This window comes from Dipodomys spectabilis, unplaced genomic scaffold (assembly GCF_019054845.1).
Source record: "Dipodomys spectabilis isolate Male_0828 unplaced genomic scaffold, ASM1905484v1 ptg000002l, whole genome shotgun sequence".
NCBI lineage: Eukaryota > Metazoa > Chordata > Mammalia > Rodentia > Heteromyidae > Dipodomys > Dipodomys spectabilis.
The window spans coordinates 43,314,266-43,337,241 of record NW_024870679.1 but is presented as its reverse complement, the minus strand read 5'-3'; the positions used below and the strand labels follow the sequence as shown (position 1 = coordinate 43,337,241).

The 22,976-nt window shown below is 43.0% G+C and overlaps 1 protein-coding gene across 4 annotated transcripts in view; it reads left to right on the top strand.

Annotated features, from left to right (window-relative positions):
- Positions 1-22,976, top strand: part of Zmym6 (zinc finger MYM-type containing 6) — a 43,247-nt gene that overhangs the window by 7,955 nt on the left and 12,316 nt on the right. For all 4 annotated transcript variants that reach the window (XM_042677590.1, XM_042677600.1, XM_042677573.1 and 1 more), the window contains exons 6-15: positions 1,155-1,329; positions 2,132-2,317; positions 4,102-4,252; positions 4,945-5,060; positions 6,984-7,253; positions 7,673-7,823; positions 9,127-9,299; positions 12,755-12,902; positions 16,492-16,632; positions 17,342-17,379. In XM_042677590.1, coding sequence (XP_042533524.1) covers positions 1,155-1,329; positions 2,132-2,317; positions 4,102-4,252; positions 4,945-5,060; positions 6,984-7,253; positions 7,673-7,823; positions 9,127-9,299; positions 12,755-12,902; positions 16,492-16,632; positions 17,342-17,379 — 1,549 coding nt within the window. The remainder of the gene's footprint in view (positions 1-1,154; positions 1,330-2,131; positions 2,318-4,101; positions 4,253-4,944; positions 5,061-6,983; positions 7,254-7,672; positions 7,824-9,126; positions 9,300-12,754; positions 12,903-16,491; positions 16,633-17,341; positions 17,380-22,976) is intronic.

Genomic DNA, 22,976 nt, shown 5'->3' with positions numbered 1-22,976 from the left:
GAAACTTGCTTGGAGTTGGAAATTTCACTAGTTTTTTTTTGTTTTTAGTTTTTATTGTTAATTATTAAGGCAATGTCAGGTAATGAGTACATTTCTTTTTGGGTAGTATCACTCCTTCCTTCACTCTCTTTCAGTCATTACTTTTGTTGTAATTCTCCCTCTATATATCTAGGAATTAGGTATCTAATTCCGTTTTTGCCTTTCTTTTTTTTTTTTTTTTGTCGGTCGTGGGGCTTGAACTCTGGGCTTGGGTGCTGTCCCTGTGCTCTTCAGCTCAAAGCTAGTGCTTACTGTTTGAGCCTCAGCACCACTTCTGGTTTACTAGTGGTTTATTGGAGATCAGAGTCTCACGAACTTTCTTGCCTGGGCTGGCTTTGAACCGCAATCCTCAGATCTCAGCCCAGATCTCAGCCTTCTGAGTAGCTAGGATTACAGGCGTGAGCCACCAGTGCCCGGCTGCCTTTCTTTTTTTCTGGTACCAGGGTTTAAACTCAGGGTCTACATTTGTTCAGATGGTGTTCAACCACTGACTGGATCCAAACCTCCAACCAAGCTTTTAGGAGTCTCTTAGGCTTTTCTGTTCCACCTAACTTTTATCTGAGATCCTTCAGATCTCAGCCTCCTCAGTAGCTAGGTTTAGAATTGTAAGCCTCCTCTGTAGCTAGGGTTAGAACTGTAAGCCATATGCCTCAGCTATAAATCCCATTTTAGGAATGAGGAAGTTGAGATAGTAGTTATCTTACTCATTATCACTTATTGATCAGTAACAAGTAATCCTCAAATCCAAGTTTACAGATGCTTTATCCAAAGCTTTTTCTGCACAAGGACTGCCTCTAGTCATTGTTATTTTTGCTCATAAAATAGGAATTTAGGACTGGCTCTGGTGACTCATGCCTATAATCCTAGCTACTCAGGAGGCTGAGATCTGAGGATCCTGGTTCAAAGCCAGCCGGGGCAGGAAAGTCAGACTTATCTCCAGTTAACCACCTGAAAACTGGAATGCACTGTGGCTCAAGTGTAGAGTGCTAGCCTTGAGCTAAAGCACTCAAGGATAGTGCTCAGGCTCAGAGTTCAAGCCCCATGACCAAAAAAAAAAAGGGGGGGGGATTTACAATTTATATATATTTCATTTTGTTTTTGTTATTTCTTTTTAGAGCCATTTTAAATCCAAAGAATGTGATCACAACCCAGTTTGAAAATTCCTCTTCTAGCAAAGATTTCTGCAGCCAATCATGCTTGTCTTCTTATGAACTGAAGAAAAAACCTGTTGTAACTATATATACCAATGGGATTTCGACTAAGTGTAGTATGTGTCAGAAAAATGCTTATGTAAGTTAAATTTTACTTTCGTTGAGATTGTGCTGAAAGATCAGTTTTGTGTTTTGGTGTTATAGTTGCTGAGAAATGAACATGGGACCTCATGTGTTGTAGGCAGGCACTGTACCACTGAGTCACAGTCCCAGTCTATTTTTTTCTTTAATTGTGGGATAGTGATATTTAGTTAAAATCACAAACACATTTTAATCTTCATGAGGCACCTTGTCATAATCATGATCTATGAAGTTTGTGAATTCTATGAGCTTTGACAATATAGCTATTTCTTCCACATCAGGTGATATGTACATTTCTTTCCATTTACCGTAAGCTGTTTCTTCTTTCCCTCTCTTTCTCTCCCTCCATTGCTGCCCTTGAGTTGCTTAGTTCGTTTTCACCAATGTCCAGTGCAGCTGGCCCCTTTGTTGGATATTTTCCTGTTTCCCTCTGATTCTGTGCCCTCCTCCTAGTCCCAGTCTCTCTTTCTCTTTCTCTCCCCCCCTCTCTCCCCCATATATATTTTGTTGTTGTTGTCGTGGGGCTTGAACTCTGGGCCTGGGTGCTATCCCTCAGCTCTTCAGCTCAAGGCTAGGACTACCACTTGAGCCACAGCACCACTTTCAGTTTTCTGGTGGTTTATTGGAGATAAGAGTTTCATGGATTTTCCTGCCCGGGCTGGCTTTGAACTACTATCCTCAGATCTCAGCCTCCTGAGTAGCTAGGATTACAGGCGTCAGCCACCAGTGCTTGGCATCCCTGTCTCTTTTTTAAAAACAGGTTTTGTTTCACTTTGTGTATGTCTGTTTTTATTTCCTAGATTCGATTTGAAGTTAAATACCAAAATGTGGTACATGGTCTTTGTAGTGATGCCTGTTTTTCAAAATTTCACACTACCAACAACCTCACTATGAACTGTTGTGAAAACTGTGGGAGCTATTGCTATAGTAGCTCTTACCAATCACAGAAGGTTTTTAGTTCAACAAGCATCACAGCATACAAGCAGGTATGAATACCAACCTGTTGGAAATAGTTAGGCTCAGTCCTGAACTGGCTACAAGGTATGAAGTTCAAAACAAGAGTTCATGCTGATGTTTAACCTGATATGAAATTACTTTTTGAGAAAAATATATTCAGAATGATTGTGGAATGAAATGGTAACAGTGAAATGGGATACTTGTTTTCTGCAGGGGGTAAGGGGAGGTTGTCTTAGGGTTTTGCATTTTGTAGGCAAGCACTCCACTGCTTGAATTATCTCTTCTAGCCCCTTTTGCTCTGGTTATACTTTGAGATAGGATGTATCCAGCCTTTGGTTTCAACCAGCCTTAGGTCTCTCAAACTTTTTATCTATTCTAGGGAACTGTGATCCTATCTTGACTTAGTAGATAGCTAGGATTAAAGCTAAGTGCCACCAATACCCAACTGAAATGGACCACTTTTTTTTTTTTGCCCAGTCATGGGGCTTAAACTCAGGACCTAGGCACTGTTCCTGAGCATTTTTGCTCAAGGCTAGTGCTGTACCACTTGAGATGTACGGCTCTACTTTGGGCTTTTTGGTGGCTAATTGGAGATAAGTGTCTCATGGACTTTCCTGTCTTGGTAGCTTTGAATTGCGATCTTCATATCTCAGCTTCCTGAGTAGCTAGGATTAAATACATGAACCACTGGTGCCTAACTCTGTTATAATTTTTTTTTTTGGTTGGTCATGGGGCTTGAACTCTGGGCCTAGGCACTGTCCTTGAGCTCTTCAGCTCAAGGTTAGTGCTCTACCACTTGAGCCCACAGTGCCACTTCCGGCTTTTTCTGCTTATGTGGTGCTGAGGAATCAAACCCAGGGCCTCTTGAATGCAAGGCAAACACTCTACCACTGAGCCACCTTCCCAGCCTCGTTTTAATTTTTGAAAGCACTTCACTATGTTGTTGAAAGAATCTTCTGATACAGTGTATAAACATGGCTTTGCATGAATTCTAGAAAGTCATGGAAAACATTCAATAACTAATACTATTAGTGATGTAATAGCAGCCACTATGATCATTTTGTCATATTACAGTTATATGCTGTTATATAAGAATTATATACAATTTTTTGGGGGGGTCCGGTTGTGGGGCCTGAACTCTGGGCCTGGGTGCTGTCCCTCAGCTCTTCAGCTAAAGGCTAGCGCTCTACCACTTGAGCCACAGTGCCACTTCTGGCTTTTTTCTTTTTGCTTATGTGGTGCTGAGGAATTGAACCCAGGGCTTCTGGCATGCAAGGCAAGTGCTCTACCACTGAGCCACCTTCCCAGCCCTTATATACAGTTCTTAAAGCATGAGTATAAAACTCAGCTTGAAAAGTATGCAGTCCTTTTGGATCTCCTGATATTCAGTAAGCTTTATTTTGGTTTCTTGCTGAAGGCTCTTTCAAATTAGATAGCTTTAAATGTGGTAGAGTCACTTAGTCCGAGATCCTGGTCTATATAGAGGTAACCTTTTGGTTCAGGGATTACCTGATCTTTTCTGGTTATTTGTGATGAGAAGACAGTTATTATTAACACAATTATTACTTGTAGTGTGTTTGGTTATTAAAATATCTCAGTATTTTCAGTTTTTATTTTATGTTTTATTATCTGAAAGAAATTATTTTTCCCATATCCCAATTCTCAGACAAGTTTATATAGTATGCCTTCATTATCATGCTCACAGATTTCAAACACAGACAGAGGTTATGGTAGCTTTTCGTCTCCTTTTTGAAACACTAATGTAATTATGTATTCTTGTACACATCTAAATGTAATTTTATTTTCTTAATAGAATTCAGTGCAGAAGCCTCCCTATGCCTTGGGGAAATCATTGAGGCCCTCTGCTGAAATGATTGAGACTACAAATGACTCAGGGAAAACTGAGCTTTTCTGCTCTGTTAACTGCTTATCTGCCTACAGAGTTAAGACTGTTACTTCTTCAGGTAATACTTACATTTGATAAATTTACAAATTTAAGACTGTTGAGGAAGACTGTAACTGTTTTTCTTTCATTGTGTTATAACCTGAATTTCTCCCTATATGGTTAAAGACCCATGAACTGACTTTTAAGTGTCAGTAGTTTTTCACTGGTTTTCAAATTGTGAAACACAAGTTTATCATTTCATATGTGAGAAGACAGAACAATTATAATTTAGGCTATTTTTTTTTTAATTATTGGGAGTTAAGGTTAGTTGTATTAGATTCATAGAGTGTTGTAAAGCTCCTAGATACTTTCCATAGATTACAGTTTTTTTTTTTCACATCAGTGGATTCATATCCATACATTTCAACAAACTATGAATAAAATTATTTAGGAAAATAATATACATATGTATAAGCATTGTCACAATAGAGAACAACTGTAGTTGTTCATGCAATATTTACATTTTGTTATATATTATATGTACTATAGAGATGATTTAAAGTATCTGATAGGACGTTTGGGAGGCTGCACCTGATTACATATAAGCACTGTACCATTTTATGTAAGAAACTTAGTGTTCTTGGAGAGTCCTGAGGATATCAGTCCCTTGAAGATACCAACAGAAGCTGAGTGTTTTACTTTCTTTTTCCTAATACTAGGTTACTGTTCATTTGTATAACAAACTCATTGTTTTTTATTTTCTGTCATAAGGTCTTAAGGTTTCCTGTCACAGTTGTAAGACCTCAGCAATCCCCCAGTATCACTTAGCCATGTCAAATGGAACCATATATAGCTTCTGTAGCTCCAGCTGTGTGATGGCTTTCCAGGTATGATCCAAGGTAGTTCATCCCAGCAGTGCTTCTTAGGTACTTATCTAAGCCAGTATGTTGATTATAGAGGTTCAGTCTTAAGTTTAAGCTAAAAAGGAAAAAAAACAAAACAAAACTGGGCTCATGTAGGGTTCCAGATGTCATTTTTTTTTTTCCCCTGGTCGGTTGTAGGACCTGAACTCTGGGCCCTGGGAACTGTCCCTGAGCTCTTCAGCTCAAAGCTGGTGTTCTACCACTTGAGCCACAGCACCACTTCCGGCTTTTTCTGCTTATGTGGTGCTGAGGAATAGAACCCAGGGCCTCATGGATGCAAGGCAAGCACTCTACCACTGAGCCACCTTCCCAGTCCCAAGGTGTCTTTTTTTTTTTTTTTTTGGGGGTCCGGTCGTGGGGCCTGAACTCTGGGTCTGGGCGCTTTCCCTCAGCAGTTCAGCTCAAGGCTAGCGCTCTACCACTTGAGCCACAGTGCCACTTCCGGCTTTTTTCTTTTTGCTTATGTGGTGCTGAGGAATTGAACCCAGGGCCTCATGCATGCAAGGCAAGTGCTCTACCACTGAGCCACCTTCCCAGCCCCCAAGATGTCATTTTTATAAAATGTTTTTTTTTTGTTGTTGTTGGTCATGGGGCTTGAACTCTGGGCTTGGGCGCTGTCCCTGCACTCTTCAGCTCAAGGCGAGCGCTCTATCGCTTGAGCTACAGCACCACTTCCGGTTTTCTAGTGGTTTATTGGAGATAAGAGTCTCATGGACTTTCCTGCCCAGGCTGGCTCAGATCTCAGCCTCCTGAGTAGCTAGGATTACAAGTGTGAGCCACCGGCGCCTGGCTTTTTTATAAAATGTTTTGAGTCCAGATGTGAGGCTTCCTTATTCTGGGGCCTAAACTACCCATTTCTCCCATTGTTCCCTTGGCTCTTTTCCCTTTCAAGTTTCCCATGTGTTTTGAGAGGTTGTATAGTGAAGAACTGTAGCCTGTGGAGGCTCCTGTACCCCTTCTTGTCATGGGTCAGGCCTAGTAATTCCTGTCAAGGAATGAGAAGAAGCCAATGGTCCCATTCTCTCTACACTCTGCAGAATGCAGGAAGAGTGAGTAATATTTTAATCCCTCAATGGAGGCCTGATTTGATATCCTTGGCTCCAAGAAAAAAGACAGCTAGTTGCTACTGCGCGTTTGTTTTTGTTTGTTTGCTTTGGGTCTGGTCGTGGGGCCTGAACTCTGGGCCTGGGCGCTGTCCCTCAGCTCTTCAGCTCAAGGCTAGCACTCTACCACATGAGCCACAGCGCCACTTCCGGCTTTTTTCTTTTTGCTTATGTAGTGCTGAGGAATCGAACCCAGGGCCTCAGGCATGCAAGGCAAGCTCTGTACCACTTGAGCCACCTTCCCAGCCCCTGCGCCTTTGTTTTTACTGTGACTTTTTGTTGTTGTTGTTGTTGGTGGTGGTGGTGGTGATCTGGGCCTGGGTGCTGTCCCACAGCTCTTCAGCTCAAGGCTAGTGCTCTGCCACTTGAGCCTCAGTGCCACTTCCAGTTTTCTGGTGTTAATTGGAGATTAGAGTCTCATGGACATTCCTGCCTGGGCAGGGTTTGAACTGCGATCTTCAGGTCTTAGCCTCTTTAGTAGCTAGGGTTAGAGGCATGAGCTACTAGGTGTTTCTGTGTCTTAATAGCCACCAAGAATTGGTTATCAGTGATAGTGTGGGTGGAGGGTACCTTTGTGGAAAGGACAAGCCTGTAATGTATTAAAGGCATGTCCTGGAGACATTTCAGTTTTTCAGTCCTATTCTAGAAGTATACATGTGAAGCACTTTTGGTGAGATTTAAGATTTGAAAGAGAACCATATAGTGGAATTTGTTAAAAATGAGGAAATGAAAGTTACTAAGTTATTTTCTCAGTTGATGAAATCTTTGTTTTGTGTTCATTCAGAATGTATTTAACAAGCCAAAGGGAACAAACTCTTCAGTAGCAACCCTGTCCCAGGGCCAAGTGGTCGTGAGTGTGCCTTCAGGGTCAGCAGTATCCACAGCTGCCTCCACCAACCCCTTCAGTAGTCCAGTCAGCGGCCCCGCTGCAGCTGCCCTCCAGACTCTTGCTGAACAATCCCAGCAGATTGCTTTAACCAATACATTTATGAAACTCATATGTCACTACTGTACCCATCAATTTGCCACAAAACCAGAGCTGCTTTTCTACAAGGTAAAGAGATTGTGAAAGGGGTTGAAGATAAACTCATCCACTAAAGCCCTTCTGGCTTTTCATCTTCCATGGTTGTGTTAGGTTTGCTTTTAAAAGACAAAGAAAGCTGGGTGCTGATGACTCATACCTATAATCTTAGCTACTCAGAAGATCTGAGGATCGTGGTTTGATGCCAGCTTGGGCAGGAAAGTCCGTGAGACTCTTATCTCCAAGTAACTACCAGAAAATCAGAAGTGGTGCTGTGGCTCAAAGTAGTAGAGCACTAGCCTTAAGTGAAAAAGCTCAGGGACAGCACCCAGTTCCTGAGTTCAAGCCCCATGACTGATTAAGAGAAAAGAAAAAAAAAGACAAGGTAAAGGATATCTTTAAAGAGAAAGCCACTGCTTAGTTTGATCTTAATGATTGCTATGTCTTTGCAGGGTAGAATGTTTCTGTTTTGTGGCACAACTTGCTCTGAGGAATACAAAAGAAGAAATAAAGTCATGGCAATGTGTGACTACTGTAAACTGCAGAAAATCATAAAGGAAACTGTGCGATTCTCAGGAGTTGACAAGCCATTCTGTAGTGAAGGTAATGAAGCCTCGTGTTCACACAGTGCTGTTATCGTGAAATAATTCATTATAAGTTGGGCAATTAATCCAAGTAATTTTTCACTTAAGGGGTGGGACTTGAGGCAGCATCTCAGTTTCTGGCTTAGGCTGGCCTTGACCTTACTGATATTCTGCCTCAGGCTCCCAAATACTAGGATCACAGGCATGCACCATCATGCTCAACTGTAATTTCTTTTTAATGACGTATAGTGTGATCTTCAATGAATTTACATTTAGTTCACTCTAACATCTGGCCGGTTTTTTTTTTTTTTTTTTTTGGTGGTCTCAGGGCCTTTGCTTAGTAGGTAGGTATTCCACTACTTGAGCCATGCCTCTACGTTTTTTTAAATTTTCTTTTTTTTTTTTTTTCCAGTCGTGGGGCCTGAACTCTGGGCCTGAGCGCTGTCCCTCAGCTCTTCAGCTCAAGGCTAGCACTCTACCACTTGAGCCACAGCACCACCTCTGGCTTTTTTCTTTTTGCTTATGTGGTGCTGAGGAATCGAACCCAGGGCCTCAGGCATACAAGGCAAGCACTCTACCACTGAGCCACCTTCCCAGCCCCTTTAAATTTTCTTTCCAGGTATTTTGTTGTTGTTTTTACTTTTTTACTAGTGCCAGACACTGACTGAACTGTAATCCTTTGTATCATCACCAATTAACCACTGTAATAATAAAGCAATAAATCACTGTACCTGGTTACATTCTGTATTTTAAATGTTTTGAATAATTTTAGCAAAGAAAAACTATTAAAAGTAACTTAAGTCAGTAGTATTAGCATAGAAAAAAAAATTTTTTTTTGGTCGGTCGTGGGGCTTCAACTCTGGGCTTGGGTGTTCTCCCTCAGCTCTATAGCTCAAGGCGAGCGCTCTAGCTCTACCACTTGAGCCACAGCACCACTTCTGGTTTTCTAGTGGTTTATTGGAGATAAGAGTCTTACGGACTTTTCCTGCCCTTTTCCTGCCCGGGCTGGCTTTGAACCGTGATCCTCAGATCTTAGCCTCCTGAGTAGCTAGGATTACAGTGTGAGCCATTGGCGCTGGCTAACATAGAAAAATTTTAAGTTAATCTATTTTATGAGAGATCAAGTATTTAGGGTATATTTAGAAGTTGTTCTGTGTTTGTTTAGAATATAAAGAGACTATCCTATAACCTAAAAGCAAGTAAGTATATCAAATACTTAGAAATTAGCTTCAAGTTTGTATCTAAGTCTACAAAAAGTCATTCTACCTCCTTGAAGCTATGTAAATTTTATGTTTCTGTCTCTTATCTTTTTTGGTACTCAGTTTGCAAGTTCCTGTCTGTTCGAGACTTTGGAGAACGATGGGGAAACTACTGTAAGATGTGCAGCTATTGTTCACAAGTATCACCAAATTTGGTAGAAAATCGATTGGAGGGCAAGTTAGAAGAGTTTTGTTGTGAGGAGTGCATGTCCAAATTCACAGTTCTATTTTATCAGGTAAATAATGTTTTTTGTTTTGGATTCTGAAGTTGGTGAAAATTAGATTCTATTTTAAATAAGGTCATGGGCTGGTATGTAGTGCAGTGGCAAAGTGCTAGTTTAGCAAGTGCAATGTTCTACATTCGACAAAAAGAAATATGGGGCTAGTGCTGGTTGATCATGCCTGTAATCTTAGTTACTCACAGGCTGAAATCTGAGGATCCAGTTCAAAGTCAGCTCATGCAGGAAAGTCCGGGAGACTCTTACCTCCAATAAACCACTCAGAAAACCAGAAGTGGCGCTATGGCTCAAGTGGTAGAGCTCTAGCCTTGAGCTGAAGAGCTGAGGGACAGTGCCCAGGCCCGGAGTTCAAGCCCCACGAACAACAACAACAACAAAAAAAGTGGCTATATTGTGTGAAAAAATAATGCTTAGAGCTTGCTTAAGAAAATTATGAGCTTCCTACAAAAAAATTTGGTTTAATATTAACATGAAGTTTAGGATTTCTGGAGATTTTGTTGTTGAGGAATGTGCTTTTTTTGGGTGAGAGGATGTTCTTGAATGAATTTGAGGTCGTGTTGCCTTTATGTGGCTCTCCCATTCAGAATTCTGTGAGGAATTTGAAGTCAGGTCCTGTTCTCACTTCATAGATGCAAATGACAATAACTGACAACCTTACCTACTTTTTTTTTTTTTTTTTAATGTTGGTTGTGGAGCTTGAACTCTGGGCCTGGGCGCTTTCCCTGCACTCTTCAGCTCAAGGCGAGTGCTCTACCGCTTGAGCCACAGCGCCACTTCTGGTTTTCTAGTGGTTTATTGAAAATAAGAGTCTCACGGACTTTCCTGCCCTGGCTGGCTTTGAACTGTGATCTTCAGATCTCAGCCTCCTGAGTAGGTAGGATTACAGGCATGAGCCCCCACGCCCGGCTTCAAAATGTACATTTTTGAAAGGCCAGTGTGTTAGCTACAATTAATTGAACCAATAATACATAGGTGGTGCCCCTAAGTGTGGTTTCATTTAATGCTTAGCACCGGGTCAACAGATGGGTGCATTATTGCTAGGTTTCAATTCAGGATGAGGAAGAAAGTCTATGCAACTTAACTAACATGCCCTTGAGCATTCTGGTAGGTGACGAATGACTAGGCAGTACCTATGGCATTCTAGAAAACTCATGTTTACTTGCCTGCATCACCTACAAATGATTTTTGTTTTTTGTTTTGTCGGTTGTGGGGCTTGAACTCTGGGCTTGGGCGCTGTCCCTCAGCTCTTCAACTGAAGGCGAGTGCTCTACTGCTTGAACCACAGCGCCACTTCTGGTTTTCTAGTGGTTTATTGGAGATAAGAGTCTCATGGACTTTCCTGCCCAGGTTTGGTTTGAACTGTGATCCTCAGATCTCAGCCTCCTAAGTAGATAGGATTACAGGCTCGAACCACCGATGCCGGGCTACCCACAAGTAATTCTTAGTGAGGAAAGTGATGTCTTCTGATCACCAGAACAGGACTAGGTCCAATTACATAGCTTAAGACCAATGAGGCTGATTAGATAATTGTTGAATGAACTGAAGTCCTTATAGTTCCAAGCTCATATTCTTTCTATTATAATATGCAGCTTCTTTTTTACCCCCTCATTTTTTTTTGGGGGGGAGGGTAGGGGTGTTAGCATCTGGATACCATCCCTGAGCATTTTTTGCTCAAGAGTAGTGCTCCGGGGGCTGGGAAGGTGGCTCAGTGGTAGAGTGCTTGTCTCGCATGCCCGAGGCCCTGGGTTCGATTCCTCAACACCACATAAGCAGGAAAAGCCGCAAGTGGCTCAAGTGGTAGAGTGCTATCCTTGAGCTGAAGAGCTGAGGGACAGCACCCAGGCCCAGAGTTCAAGTCCCACAACCAACAAAAAACCAAAAACAAAAACAATGAGTAATGCTCCATCATTTGAGCCACAGCTTCACTTCTGGTTGTTAATTAGAGATAAGAGACTCATAGATTTTCTTACCTGGGTTGCTTTGAACCACAATCCTCAGATCTTAGCTTCCAGGGGAACTAGGATTACAGGTAGGAGCCATTGGCACCCTGCAGATGTATTTTTCACTGCAATTTTTTTTTTTTTTTTGGGTCCGGTCGTGGGGCCTGAACTCTGGGCCTGAGCGCTGTCCCTCAGCTCTTCAGCTCAAGGCTAGCGCTCTACCACTTGAGCCACAGCGCCACTTCCGGCTTTTTTTTTTCTTTTTGGTTATGTGGTGCTGAGGAATCGAACCCAGGGCCTCAGGCATGCAAGGCAAGCCACCTTCCCAGCCCTTCACTGCAATATTTTAAGGTAAAAACTTTATTTTGTAGTCTGAACTGACTCATCTTTTTTCAAAATGTCTCTGATTTATTATTGCTATCTATTCATAACTTTATAATACTTTTTGTTTGTTGATTTTTAATATTTTTAAATCTTTTTTTTTTTTTTTTTGGGTCCAGTTGTGGGGCCTGAACTCTGGGCTTGGGCGCTGTCCCTCAGCTCTTCAGCTCAAGGCTAGTGCTCTACCACTTGAGCCATAGGGCCACTTCCGGCTTTTTTCTTTTTACTTATGTGGTGCTGAAGAATCGAACCCAGGGCCTCGAGCATGCAAGGCAAGCGCTCTACCACTGAGCCACCTTCCCAGCCCCCTTTTTTTTTTTTTTCCTGTCACTTGTGGGGCCTGAACTCTGGGCCTGGGAACTGTCCTTGAGCTCTTCAGCTCAAGGCTAGTGCTCTACCAGGTGAGCCACAGCGCCACTTCCAGCTTTTTCTGCTTATGTGGTGTTGAGGAATCGAACCCAGGGCCTCATGCATGCAAGACAAGCACTCTACCACTGAGCCACCTTCTCCGCCCCTTTAAATCTCTTTTATGTATAGTATTGGAGTTTAACTCAGGGTCTCACCTCTGACTTGATTGGCCCATACTCAAGCCCCTATCACAAAGTTATTTATTTATTTTTCTTCATGGTATTAATGTTTAATTTACGGTTTTACTTAGGCTTAGTCAGCAGGGACTCCACTCTTTCTTTTTTTTTTTTTTGGGTCCGGTCGTGGGGCCTGAACTCGGCCTGGGCGCTGTCCCTCAGCTCTTCAGCTCAAGGCTAGCGCTCTACCCCTTGAGCCACAGCGCCACTTCTGGCTTTTTTCTTTTTGCTTATGTGGTGCTGAGGAATCGAACCCACTTCCGGCTTTTTTTCTTATGTGGTGCTGAGGAATCGAACTCAGGGCCTCATGTATGCAAGGCAAGCACTCTGCCACCGAGCCACCTTCCCAGTTCAATTTTTGGTTTTTTAAAGTCAGAATCTCATAATGCAGCTTGGCCTAGAACCTCCTATGTAGCCCATATTCTCCTTGAACATGTGATCCTCTTGCCTTTACTTCCCATGTGTTAGAATTACAGGCATCACCACCATGCTCAGCTGTCCTAATTTTATAGTAACAACCTTATCTTGCTTTACATTTCTTTGACAGATGGCCAAGTGTGATAGTTGTAAACGACAGGGTAAGCTGAGTGAGTCCATCAAGTGGCGAGGCAACATCAAGCATTTCTGTAACCTGTTCTGTGTCCTGAAGTTCTGCCATCAGCAAAGTATGAATGAACCTATTCCACAAAATAAAGGTAAAATTAAACTAGGCTAATGAGGTTTTTGTGTCAGCAACATACAGTTTTAAAGAATTTAAGAACATATTTCAGTGCATTTAAATAGCCTAAATTTCTTTGAAGAATCTGTAATGACACTTGTGGGAAAATTAATTCTTTTTTTGGGGGGTCTGGTCGTGGGTCCTGAACTCTGCGTCTGGGCACTGTCCCTCAGCTCTACAACTTGAGCCATAGCGCCACTTTGGGCTTTTTTCTTTTTTTTTTTGCTTATGTGGTGCTGAGGAATGGAACCCAGGGCCTCATGCATGCAAGGCAAGCACTCTACCACTGAGCCACCTTCCCAGCCTGGAAAATTAATTCTGTTTGCTTTTTGATGTCATAATTAAATACACCAGGACATTAATGAACATCTAACTACTAAACTTTAATTTTTTTACTTTACAGTATTGGGATTTGAACTCAGGGATTCATGTTTGTTTGGTAGGCAGGTACTCTAATATTTTAATCTCTTCCCTAACCCTTTTTTTTTTTTCCCCTAGATAGGGCCTCATGATTTTGCCCTGGACTAGCCTCAGGCCAAAGTTCTCTTACCTAGGCCTTATATGTAGCTGGAATTATAGATGTGACCACTGTGAGGGACTGTGAATTTTTTTTTTTTTGGGTCCAGTCATGGGGCCTGAACTCTGGCCCTGGGTGCTGTCCCTCAGCTCTTCAGCTCAAGGCTAGCACTCTACCACTTGAGCCACAGCGCCGGCCTTTTTCTTTTTGCTTATGTGGTGCTGAGGAATCGAACCCAGGGCCTCAGGCATGCAAGGCAAGCGCTCTACCACTGAGCCACCTTCCCAGCCTATCTGTGAACTTTTTTTTTTTTTTTTTGCCAGTTGTGGGGCCTGAACTCTGGGCCTGGGCACTGTTCCTCAGCTCTTCAGCTCAAGGCTAGCGCTCTACCACTTGAGCTACAGCTCCACTTCCAGCTTTTTCTGCTTATGTGGTGCTGAGGAATTGAACCCAGGGCCTCATGCATGCAAGGCAAGCACTCCACCACTGAGCCATCTTCCCAGCCTCGTCTGTGAACTTTTTTTTTTTTTTGGGTCCAGTCGTGGGGCCTGAACTCTGGGCCTGGGCGCTGTCCCTCAGCTCTTCAGCTCAAGGCTAGCGCTTTCCCACTTGAGCCACAGCGCCACTTCCAGCTTTTTTCTTTTTGCTTATGTGGTGCTGAGGAATTGAACCCAGGGTCTCAGGCATGCAAGGCAAGCACTCTACCACTGAGCCACCTTCCCAGCCCCTCATCTGTGAACTTTTTTTTTTTTTGGGGGGTCTGGTCGTGGGGCCTGAACTCTGGGCCTGGGCACTGTCCCTCAGCTCTTCAGCTCAAGGCTAGCACTCTACCACTTGAGCCCACAGCACCACTTCTGGCTTTTTTTTCTTTTTGCTTATGTGGTGCTGGGGAATCGAACCCAGGGTCTCAGGCATGCAAGGTAAGCGCTCTACCACTGAGCCACCTTCCCAGCCCTTGTCTGTGAACTTTTGACATAGGGTCTTATGAACTTTTTATCAAGACTGTACTTGAACTGCAGTCTTCTTGATCTCTGCCTCCTGAGTAGCAGAAACCACAGGGATCAGCCACCACATCTAACTATTGTGATTGCTTTTCATTGAATTTATGTTAACATAAGTTAATAAATTATAAATAAAAATAGAAAATCAGGGCAAAGAAAAGGGAGATTTGTTTATTAATATAATTGTGACTGGTGTAAAATATGATCTAGAACTTGCTCATAGCCAAGGAAGAAAGGACAGCACATTAATTATCTCAGAAAATAAAGTAGACCAATTCTTCGTAGGTAGCAAAGTTTTTTCCTGGCTAAGAATAAAAACTGTCCTACAAGTAGGACAGTTAATGTGGTCAAAACACTCCAAAGAATAAATAGATAGATATGTGGTATATTTCAAGTATTAGATTAAAAAAAAACACTGATGATATAATCTGATTAAAGCCTGCCTGGAATGCTACTTAACTGGCAGAACCTATGGCTCTTTGCAATATGTTCTTGCCCACCGTGACACTTTCATAACTGCACATGCCTCATGCTGACTTTGGTATTAGCTGTCCATTTTTTTTACAAATCATTGTTATAAAGGTGATGTGCAGAAGAGTTTACAGTTGGACTGAGAAGGTGGCTCAGTGGTAGAGCGCTTGCCTTGCATGCATGAGGCCCTGGGTTCGATTCCTCAGCACCACATAAGCAAAAAGAAGAAAAGCCAGAAGTGGCGCTGTGGCTCAAGTGGTAGAGCGCTAGCCTTGAGCTGAAGAGCTGAGGGACAGTGCCCAGGCCCAGAGTTCAGGCCCCACAACCGGACCAAAAAATAAAAAGAAGAGTTACAGTTATAGAAGTTAGGTAATGCCTAAGTTTCTTTTTGACAGTGTCACCCCTTCCCTCGCTGTCTCCCAGTTTTTCCCTCCCATTTCATCTACAAATTGTATAGTTTACTTTCAACATAGTGGCTGGTGAGTACCACTGATGCATTTGTTTACCTTCCGTCCCTCCATTTGTGTGCCCCCCTTACCTTCCCAAACACAGATAAACAAAGAAGACAAAAAGAAAACAAAAACTGGGCTGGAAGGTGGCTCAGTGGTAGAGTGCTTGCCTTGCATGCATGAGGCCATGGGTTTGATTCCTCAGCACCACATAAACAGAAAAAGCTGGAAGTGGCGCTGTGGCTCAAGTGCTAATCTTGAGCTGAAGAGCTGAGGGACAGTGCCCAGGCCCAGAATTCAGGCCCCACAACCAACAAAAAAAAAAAAAAAAAGGAAAGAAAAAAAGAAAACAAAAGTCGCAAAGATGTTTCCATTTCTTAGAGTTCATTTCAGTAAATATTACTTTATTTATTTATTTTTATTCAATAAATATTACTTTATGTGTTCAGAACACAAAGGCATAGGCCTTTGTGTAGCCTTGTAGTTTTTAGGACCAGTCGAGGTGGTGGGCAATTCATGTTGTAAGATGGATGGATAGCTCTTTTATCAATTTACTTATAAGATTGCCAGATTTTTAAAAATTTTATAAAAATTGTTAAATTTTTATTTGAAGGAAACTTCTTTTTTTTTATCAGTCGTGGGGCTTGAACTCTGGGCTGGGGCGCTGTCCCTGTGCTCTTCAGCTCAAGGCGAGTGCTCTACCGCTTGAGCCACAACGCTACTTCTGGCTTAGTAGTGGTTTATTGAAGATAAGAGTCTCATGGACTTTCCTGCCTGGGCTGGCTTTGAACCATGATCCTCAGCTCTCAGCCTCCTGAGTAGCTAGGATTACAGGTGTGAGCCACTGGTGCCCCACTTAAAGGAAACTTCTTATAGAACAAACCAATTCATTCCAGAGTTAGTAACTATATTAACCTGTTAAATGTCATTTGAAGTTTATAATTTTACATAATCAGTCTTTTTTTAAACCCAGTGAGCACTAATTTGGCCCAAACCACCCAACCTGTAATTATACAGTTAGATATTTCTACCACTTCTTGAAAATTTAGTTGTCAAACAGATGTTTGTGTGTGTTAGAGTGACCCTTTTGTTTACATCAGGTCTCACCTGTTTTTAAATTTTAACCAGTGGGTGCTCCTAAGACAATAGCTGCGCTGATCAAGCACCCTTCTACAAGGAAAGCTACAACACCAGTTATAACCAGTGTGGTGTCATTGGCAAAAATACCTCCTACCCAACCCACAGGAAACACTAACCGTGTTTTAAAAGGTATGATTTGGTGTAAAGGCATTAGCTAGCTGGTAAGGTAAGTGTTGCCTAAGTATTCTTACTGGTAGTATCTTCCTCTACCTTATACTGTATAGGGAAATATACTCCTCTGCCTCTGGAGAGTGAGTGGGTATTAAGCAAGGTATGTGGGTGGGAAAGGAGGGAGTATGTGAAGTTCACTTCTTTATTTTTGTTGGTTGTGGGGCTTGAACTCTGGGCTTGGGTGCTGTCCCTGCGCTCTTCACCTCAAGGTGAGCACTCTACCACTTGAGCCACAGCGCCACTTCCATTTTTCTAGTGGTTTATTGGAGATAAGAGTGTCATGGACTTTCTTGCTTGGGCTGGCTTTGAACTGTGATCCTCAGATCTCAGCCTCTTGAGTAGGTAGGATTACACGCATGAACTACTGGCACCCGGCTGAAGTTCACTTCTTTAAGAACACAAATGATAGCAATATGCTTGTTCTGGAGATACTTGCCACTGGAGATTGGGATACAGTAGAATAGGCTGGGGATGGGGAGCCTTAGACCTTTATCAGGCCTTGTAGCTGATGCACCGATGAACTGATGAACCGATGAACTTCCTTTGTACCATCTTTTTGAGAAGTTCTGGTGTAGGCTCTAATCCACCTAAGGAAATTACCTTCTTGGTTTCAGTTTTCACTTAAGTATATTCTGGGATTTACAATGTATGCTTTAATTTATAACAGGTACTACTACCAGTGAGGCAGCCAAGATAATTAAAGATGTAAGTTTTATTAATTTTTTTTTGCTGATAATACCACCTGGGTTTATTTTCATTTGGATATAGTATTTAATATATCTGAATACTTTGCTGTTTGCAGCCTACCTTCAAAATGTGTGGTAATATGTAGTAACTTTTTTTTGAATTTTTACTATTTAACTGTAAGTCATTAATAAGGATATATTCCTGATTTATTTTACTGTTTATGTTTAAATTTATTAGTTTAGTTTTTCTTTTTCTTTTCTTTTTTTTTTTGTCAGTCATGGGCTTGAACTCTGGGCCTTGGTGCTGTCCCTCAGCTCTTTAGCTCAAGAGGAGCCCTCTTCCACTTGAGCTAAAGCGCCACTTCCGGTTTTCTGGTGGCTTATTGGAGATAAGAGTCTCACAAACTTTCCTACCTGGGCTGGCTTTGAAATAGGATCCTCAGATCTCAGCCTCCTGATTAGCTAGGATTACAGGTGTAAGCCACTAGTAGCTAAATTTATTAGTTTCTTTAGTGCTTACTAGTTCTATCTGGTTGTTTATTTTTCACATCTACGTTCAAGTCTTTGATGTGTATATGTGTGTGTGCATGTCAGTGTGTGCATGTTTGTCTGTGTGTATGTACCAGCCAATACTGGGGATTGAACTCAGGTTCTGGGCACTGTTTTTACTCAAGGCTGGTGATCTACTACTTGTGCCATAGGTCTGCCTCTCAGTTTTTGGTGGTTAGTTGGAGATAAGAGTCATAGAGCCGGGCGCTGGTGGCTCACGCCTGTAATCCTAGCTACTCAGGAGGCTGAGATCTGAGGATCGCGGTTCAAAGCCAGCCCGGGCAGGAGAGACCGTGAGACTCCTATCTCCAATAAACCACCAGAAAACCGGAAGTGGCGCTGTAGCTCAAGTGGTAGAGCGCTCGCCTTGAGCTGAAGAGCTGAGGGACAGCGCCCAGGCCCAGAGTTCAAGCCCCACAACCGACAAAAAAAAAAAAAAAAAGAGTCATAGAATAGTCGGGCACTGGAGCTACTCAGGAGGCTGAGATATGAGGATCACGGTTCAAAGCCAGCCTGGGCAGGAAAGTCGGTGAAACTCTTACCTCCAATAAACCATCAGAAAACCGGAAGTGGTGCTGTAGCTCAAGTGGTAGAGCACTAGCCTTGAGAACAAGAGCTGAGGGGCAGTGCTCAGGCCAGAGTTCAAACCCCACGACTGAAAAACAAAAACAAAACAAAACAAAAAACAAGAGTCATAGATTTTCCTGCTCAGGCTGGCTTTAACTTTTTTTTTGTCAATTATGGGGCTTGAATTCTAGGCCTGGGTGCTGTCCCTCAGCTCTTCAGCTCAAGGTTATTGCTCTACCACTTGAGCCACAGTGCCACTTGTGTTTTTCTGAGTGGTTTATTGGAGATAAGAGTCTCACAGAAAGTGACCCTGTAGCTCAAGTGGTAGAGCGCTAGCCTTGAGCTGAAGAGCTGAGGGACAGCACTCAGGCCCAGAGTTCAAGCTCCATGACTGACAAAACAAAACAAAAACCAAAACCTTCATTAGGGCTGGGATGTAGCTCAGTGGCAAAGCCCTTGCCTAGCAAGTGCAAAGTCCTGGGTTCGATCCCCAGTACCAAAAAAAGAAAAGACAAGGGGCTAGGAAGGTGGCTCAGTGGTAGAGCACTTGCCTTGCATGCCTGAGACCCTGGGTTCAATTCCTCAGTACCACATAACTAAAAAGAAAAAGCCGGAAGTGGCGCTGTGGCTCAAGTGGTAGAGCACTAGCCTTGAGCTGAAGAGCTGAGGGACAGCGCCCAGGTCCAGAGTTCAGGCCCCATGACCGGGCCCAAAAACAAAACAAAACAAAACAAAAGACAAAAAAAATAGTTTAAAAAACCCAAACAAAGAGTCTCACGGAGTTTCCTGTCCAGGCTAGCTTTGACCTGAGATCCTTAGATCTCAGCCTCCTGAATAGCTAGGATTATAGGTGAGAGCCACCAGTGCCCTGCACCTTTTTTTTTTAAAATTATTTGGTTAGTCATGGGGCTTGAACTCAGGACCTGGGTGCTGTCCCTGAGCTTTTTTACTCAATGCTAGTGCTTTATAACTTCGACTGTTTTTTTTTTTGGTGGTTAGTTGGAGATAAAGAGTTTCACAGATTTTCCTGGCCTGGCTGGCTGGAACCTTGATCTTCAGATCTCAACCTCCTTAGAAGCAAGGATTACAGGTGTGAGTCAACAAAACTCGCTTGACTTTCACACACACACACACACACACACACACACACACACACACACACTTACTTTTGTATTCTTAAAACCTCAATGGGCTTTAAAATTAGAAAGCTAGGCCTGACTTAAAGTAAAGCTTTTGATTAGCTGTTACCGTCTTTTACTCCATCAGAAATATTCATGCCCAAATTGCCAGAATTCTTTCCTCTTTTTCATTATCCTTGCCTGGCTATCATTTTTTTGGGATAAGCAATGCACTTATTTTTGTTTTTGCTTTTTTTAGTGGCACTGGGGCCTGAACTCAGGGTCTTGTGAATGCTAGGCAGACAGTATGCTGTGTGTGCAGGGGGCCAGTCTTTCTTGTTTTTGACCATTTCCTCTAACTGCAGAGGGTATACTTTTTTTTTTTTTTGTCATCATGGGGCTTGAACTCTGGGCCTGGCCACTGTCCCTGTGCTCTTCAACTCAAGGTTCTACCACTTGAGCCACAGCACCACTTCCGGTTATCTGGTGGTTAATTGGAGATAAGAGTCTCACAGACTTTCCTGCCCAGTCTGGCTTTGAACCCTCATCCTCAGAACTCAGACTCCTGAGTAGCTAGGATTGCAGGTGTGAGCCACTGGTGCCCAGACAGGGTGTACTCTTTTTTTATTTTTTAGTCAGTTGTGGGGCTGGAACTCTGGCCCTGAGTACTGTCCCTGCCCTCTTCAGCTCAAGGCTAGCACTCTACCACTTGAGCTACAGCGCCACTTCTGGTTTTCTGGAGATAAGAGTTTCACAGACTTTCCTGCCTCAGCTGGCTTTGAACCTGATTCTCAGATCTCAACCTCCTGATTAGCTAGGATTACAGGCGTGAGTCACTGGCGCCTGGCTAGGGTGTACTCTTAAACTACCAGCATAAAGACACTATGTTTTTGTTTTTTTTTAATCACATCTGAGTTTTGTTTGAAAGTCATTGAGTTTTTATTTTATTTTTTTTGGTCTGGTCATGTGGCCTGAACTCTGGGCCTGGGCGCTGTCCCTCAGCTCTTCAGCTCAAGGCTAGCGTTCTACCATTTGAGCCACAGCGCCACTTCCAGCTTTTTTTCTTTTTGGTTATGTGGTGCTGAGGAGTCGAACCCAGGGCTTCATGCATGCAAGACAAGCACTCTACCACTGAGCCACCTTCCCAGCCCCAGAGTTTTAATTTTTTTTATATTTTTATTTTTTATTTATTTTTTTTTGTCGGTCATGGGGCTTGAACTCTGGGCTTGGGCACTGTGCTTGTGCTCTTCAGCTCAAGGCGAGCGCTTACCACTTGAGCCACAGCGCCACTTCCAGTTTTCTAGTGGTTTTTTTTTTTTTGTTTGTTTGTTTTTTGGTCCGGTCGTAGGGCCTGGGCTCTGTCCCTCAGCTCTTCAGCTCAAAGCTAGCACTCTCCCACTTGAGCCACAGCGCCACTTCTGGCCTTTTCTTTTTGCTTATGTGATGCTGAGGAATCGAACCCAGGGCCTCAGGCATTTAAGGCAAGCGCTCTACCACTGAGCCATCTTCCCAGCCCCTTTCTCGTGTTTTTTATTGGAGATAAGAGTCTCACAGACTTTCCTGCCTGGGCTGGTTTTGAACTGAGATCCTCAGATCTCAACCTCTTGAGTAGCTAGGATTACAGGTGTGAGCCACCAGGGCCCAGCTTTTGTGACACTCTTATTTGTAGGTAGACACCTGAAAAATGGAAGTGGCACTGTGGCTCAAGCAGTACAGTGCTCACCTTGAGCTGAAGAGTACAGGGACACCGCCCAAGCCAGAGTTCAAGCCCCATGACTGACCAAAAAAAAAAAAAAGAAAGAAAAAGAAAAACACAGGGACAGTTCCCGGGCCCTGAGTTCAAGCCCTAAGACTAGTATGCAGGTGCACCTTCACATATACACGCACATACACGCTATATATATATTATACATATTATTATATTGTGTATATATTATATATATAGTATATATTTATGTGTATATGTATGTGTTTGTGTGTGTGTGTGTGTGTGTGTGTGAGAGCATGAGCAAGAGCTGGGCATTGGTGGCTGGCTCACGTCTGTAGTCCTAACTAGTCAGGAGGCTGAGATCTGAGGATTGTGGTTTAAAGCCAGCCTGGGCAGGAACATCTGTGAAACTGATCTCCAATTAAACACCAGAAAACTGCAAGTGACTCTGTGGCTCAGGTGGTAGAGTGCTCACCTTGAGCTGAAGAGCTCAGACACAGTGCCCGGGCCCAGATATCAAGACCCATGACTGACCAAAAAAAAAAGGGTAAGAAATTGTGTGTGCTACCTCTGATGCTATCCAGGCTTTAACTTAAAGAGACTTCTCTGGGAAGACAATGCTTGCTGTAAGAAATTTGTGAAAGTAACCAGACACTGGTGGCTCATGCCTGTAATCCTAGCTAATCATGAGGCTGATATCTGAGGATCATGGTTCAAAGCCAGCCTGGGCAGGAAAGTGCATGAGACTCCTATCTCTAATAAACCACTAGAAAACTGGAAGTGGTGCTGTGGCTCAAGCAGTAGAGCACTCACCCTGAGCTAAAGAGCGCAGGGAACAGTGCCTATGCCCAGAGTTCAAGCCCCACAACCCACCAAAAAAACATTAAAATTGTGAAAGTGATGCAAAATGCAGCTTTGCACAGATGAAAGGATTGAAAATTTCTTGGGCTAGAATTGGAAAACAGCTTGATGTGGGACACAGTGGTTAATTAGCCTAGACTTTCAACACAACCAACACTAATGTGGGATTTAGTTTTGACCACATTTTAGCAACAGTTAGGTTTTTTGAGGGGCGGGGGGGATGAAGGACTTGGTGCCAGTCATTAGGCTTGAACTCAGGGCCTGGGTGCTGTTGCTGAGCTTTTTTGTTCAAGGCTAGTGCTCTGTCATTTGGTTCACAGCCCCAATTCCAGCTTTTTGGTCGTTAATTGGAGATTAGAGTCTCACTGACTTTACTCTCTAGGCTGTCTTTGAACTGTGATCCTCAGATCTTAGCCTCCTGAGTTGCTAGGATTATAGGCACGAGCCACTAGTGCCTGGTGGCACTTAGTATTTTTTTTGTTGTTGTTGGTCGTGGGGCTTGAACTCTGGGCATGAGCGCTGTCCCTCAAGTCTTCAGCTCAAGGCTGGCGCTCTACCACTTGCGCTACAGCGTCACTTCCGGTTTTCTGGTGGTTAATTGGACCTAAGAGTTTCATGGACTTTCCTGCCCGGGCTAGCTTTGAACCACGATCTTCATATCTCAGCCTTCTGAGTAGCTAGGATTACAGGCGTGAGCCACCAGCGCCCGGCTTGGCACTTAGTATTTTTGAAGAGCATCTACATGTAGATTTCTGTTCTAAGGTAGCAAGGCAAAAGATGGAAAATATGGCTGCATATCAAGAAATGCTTAGC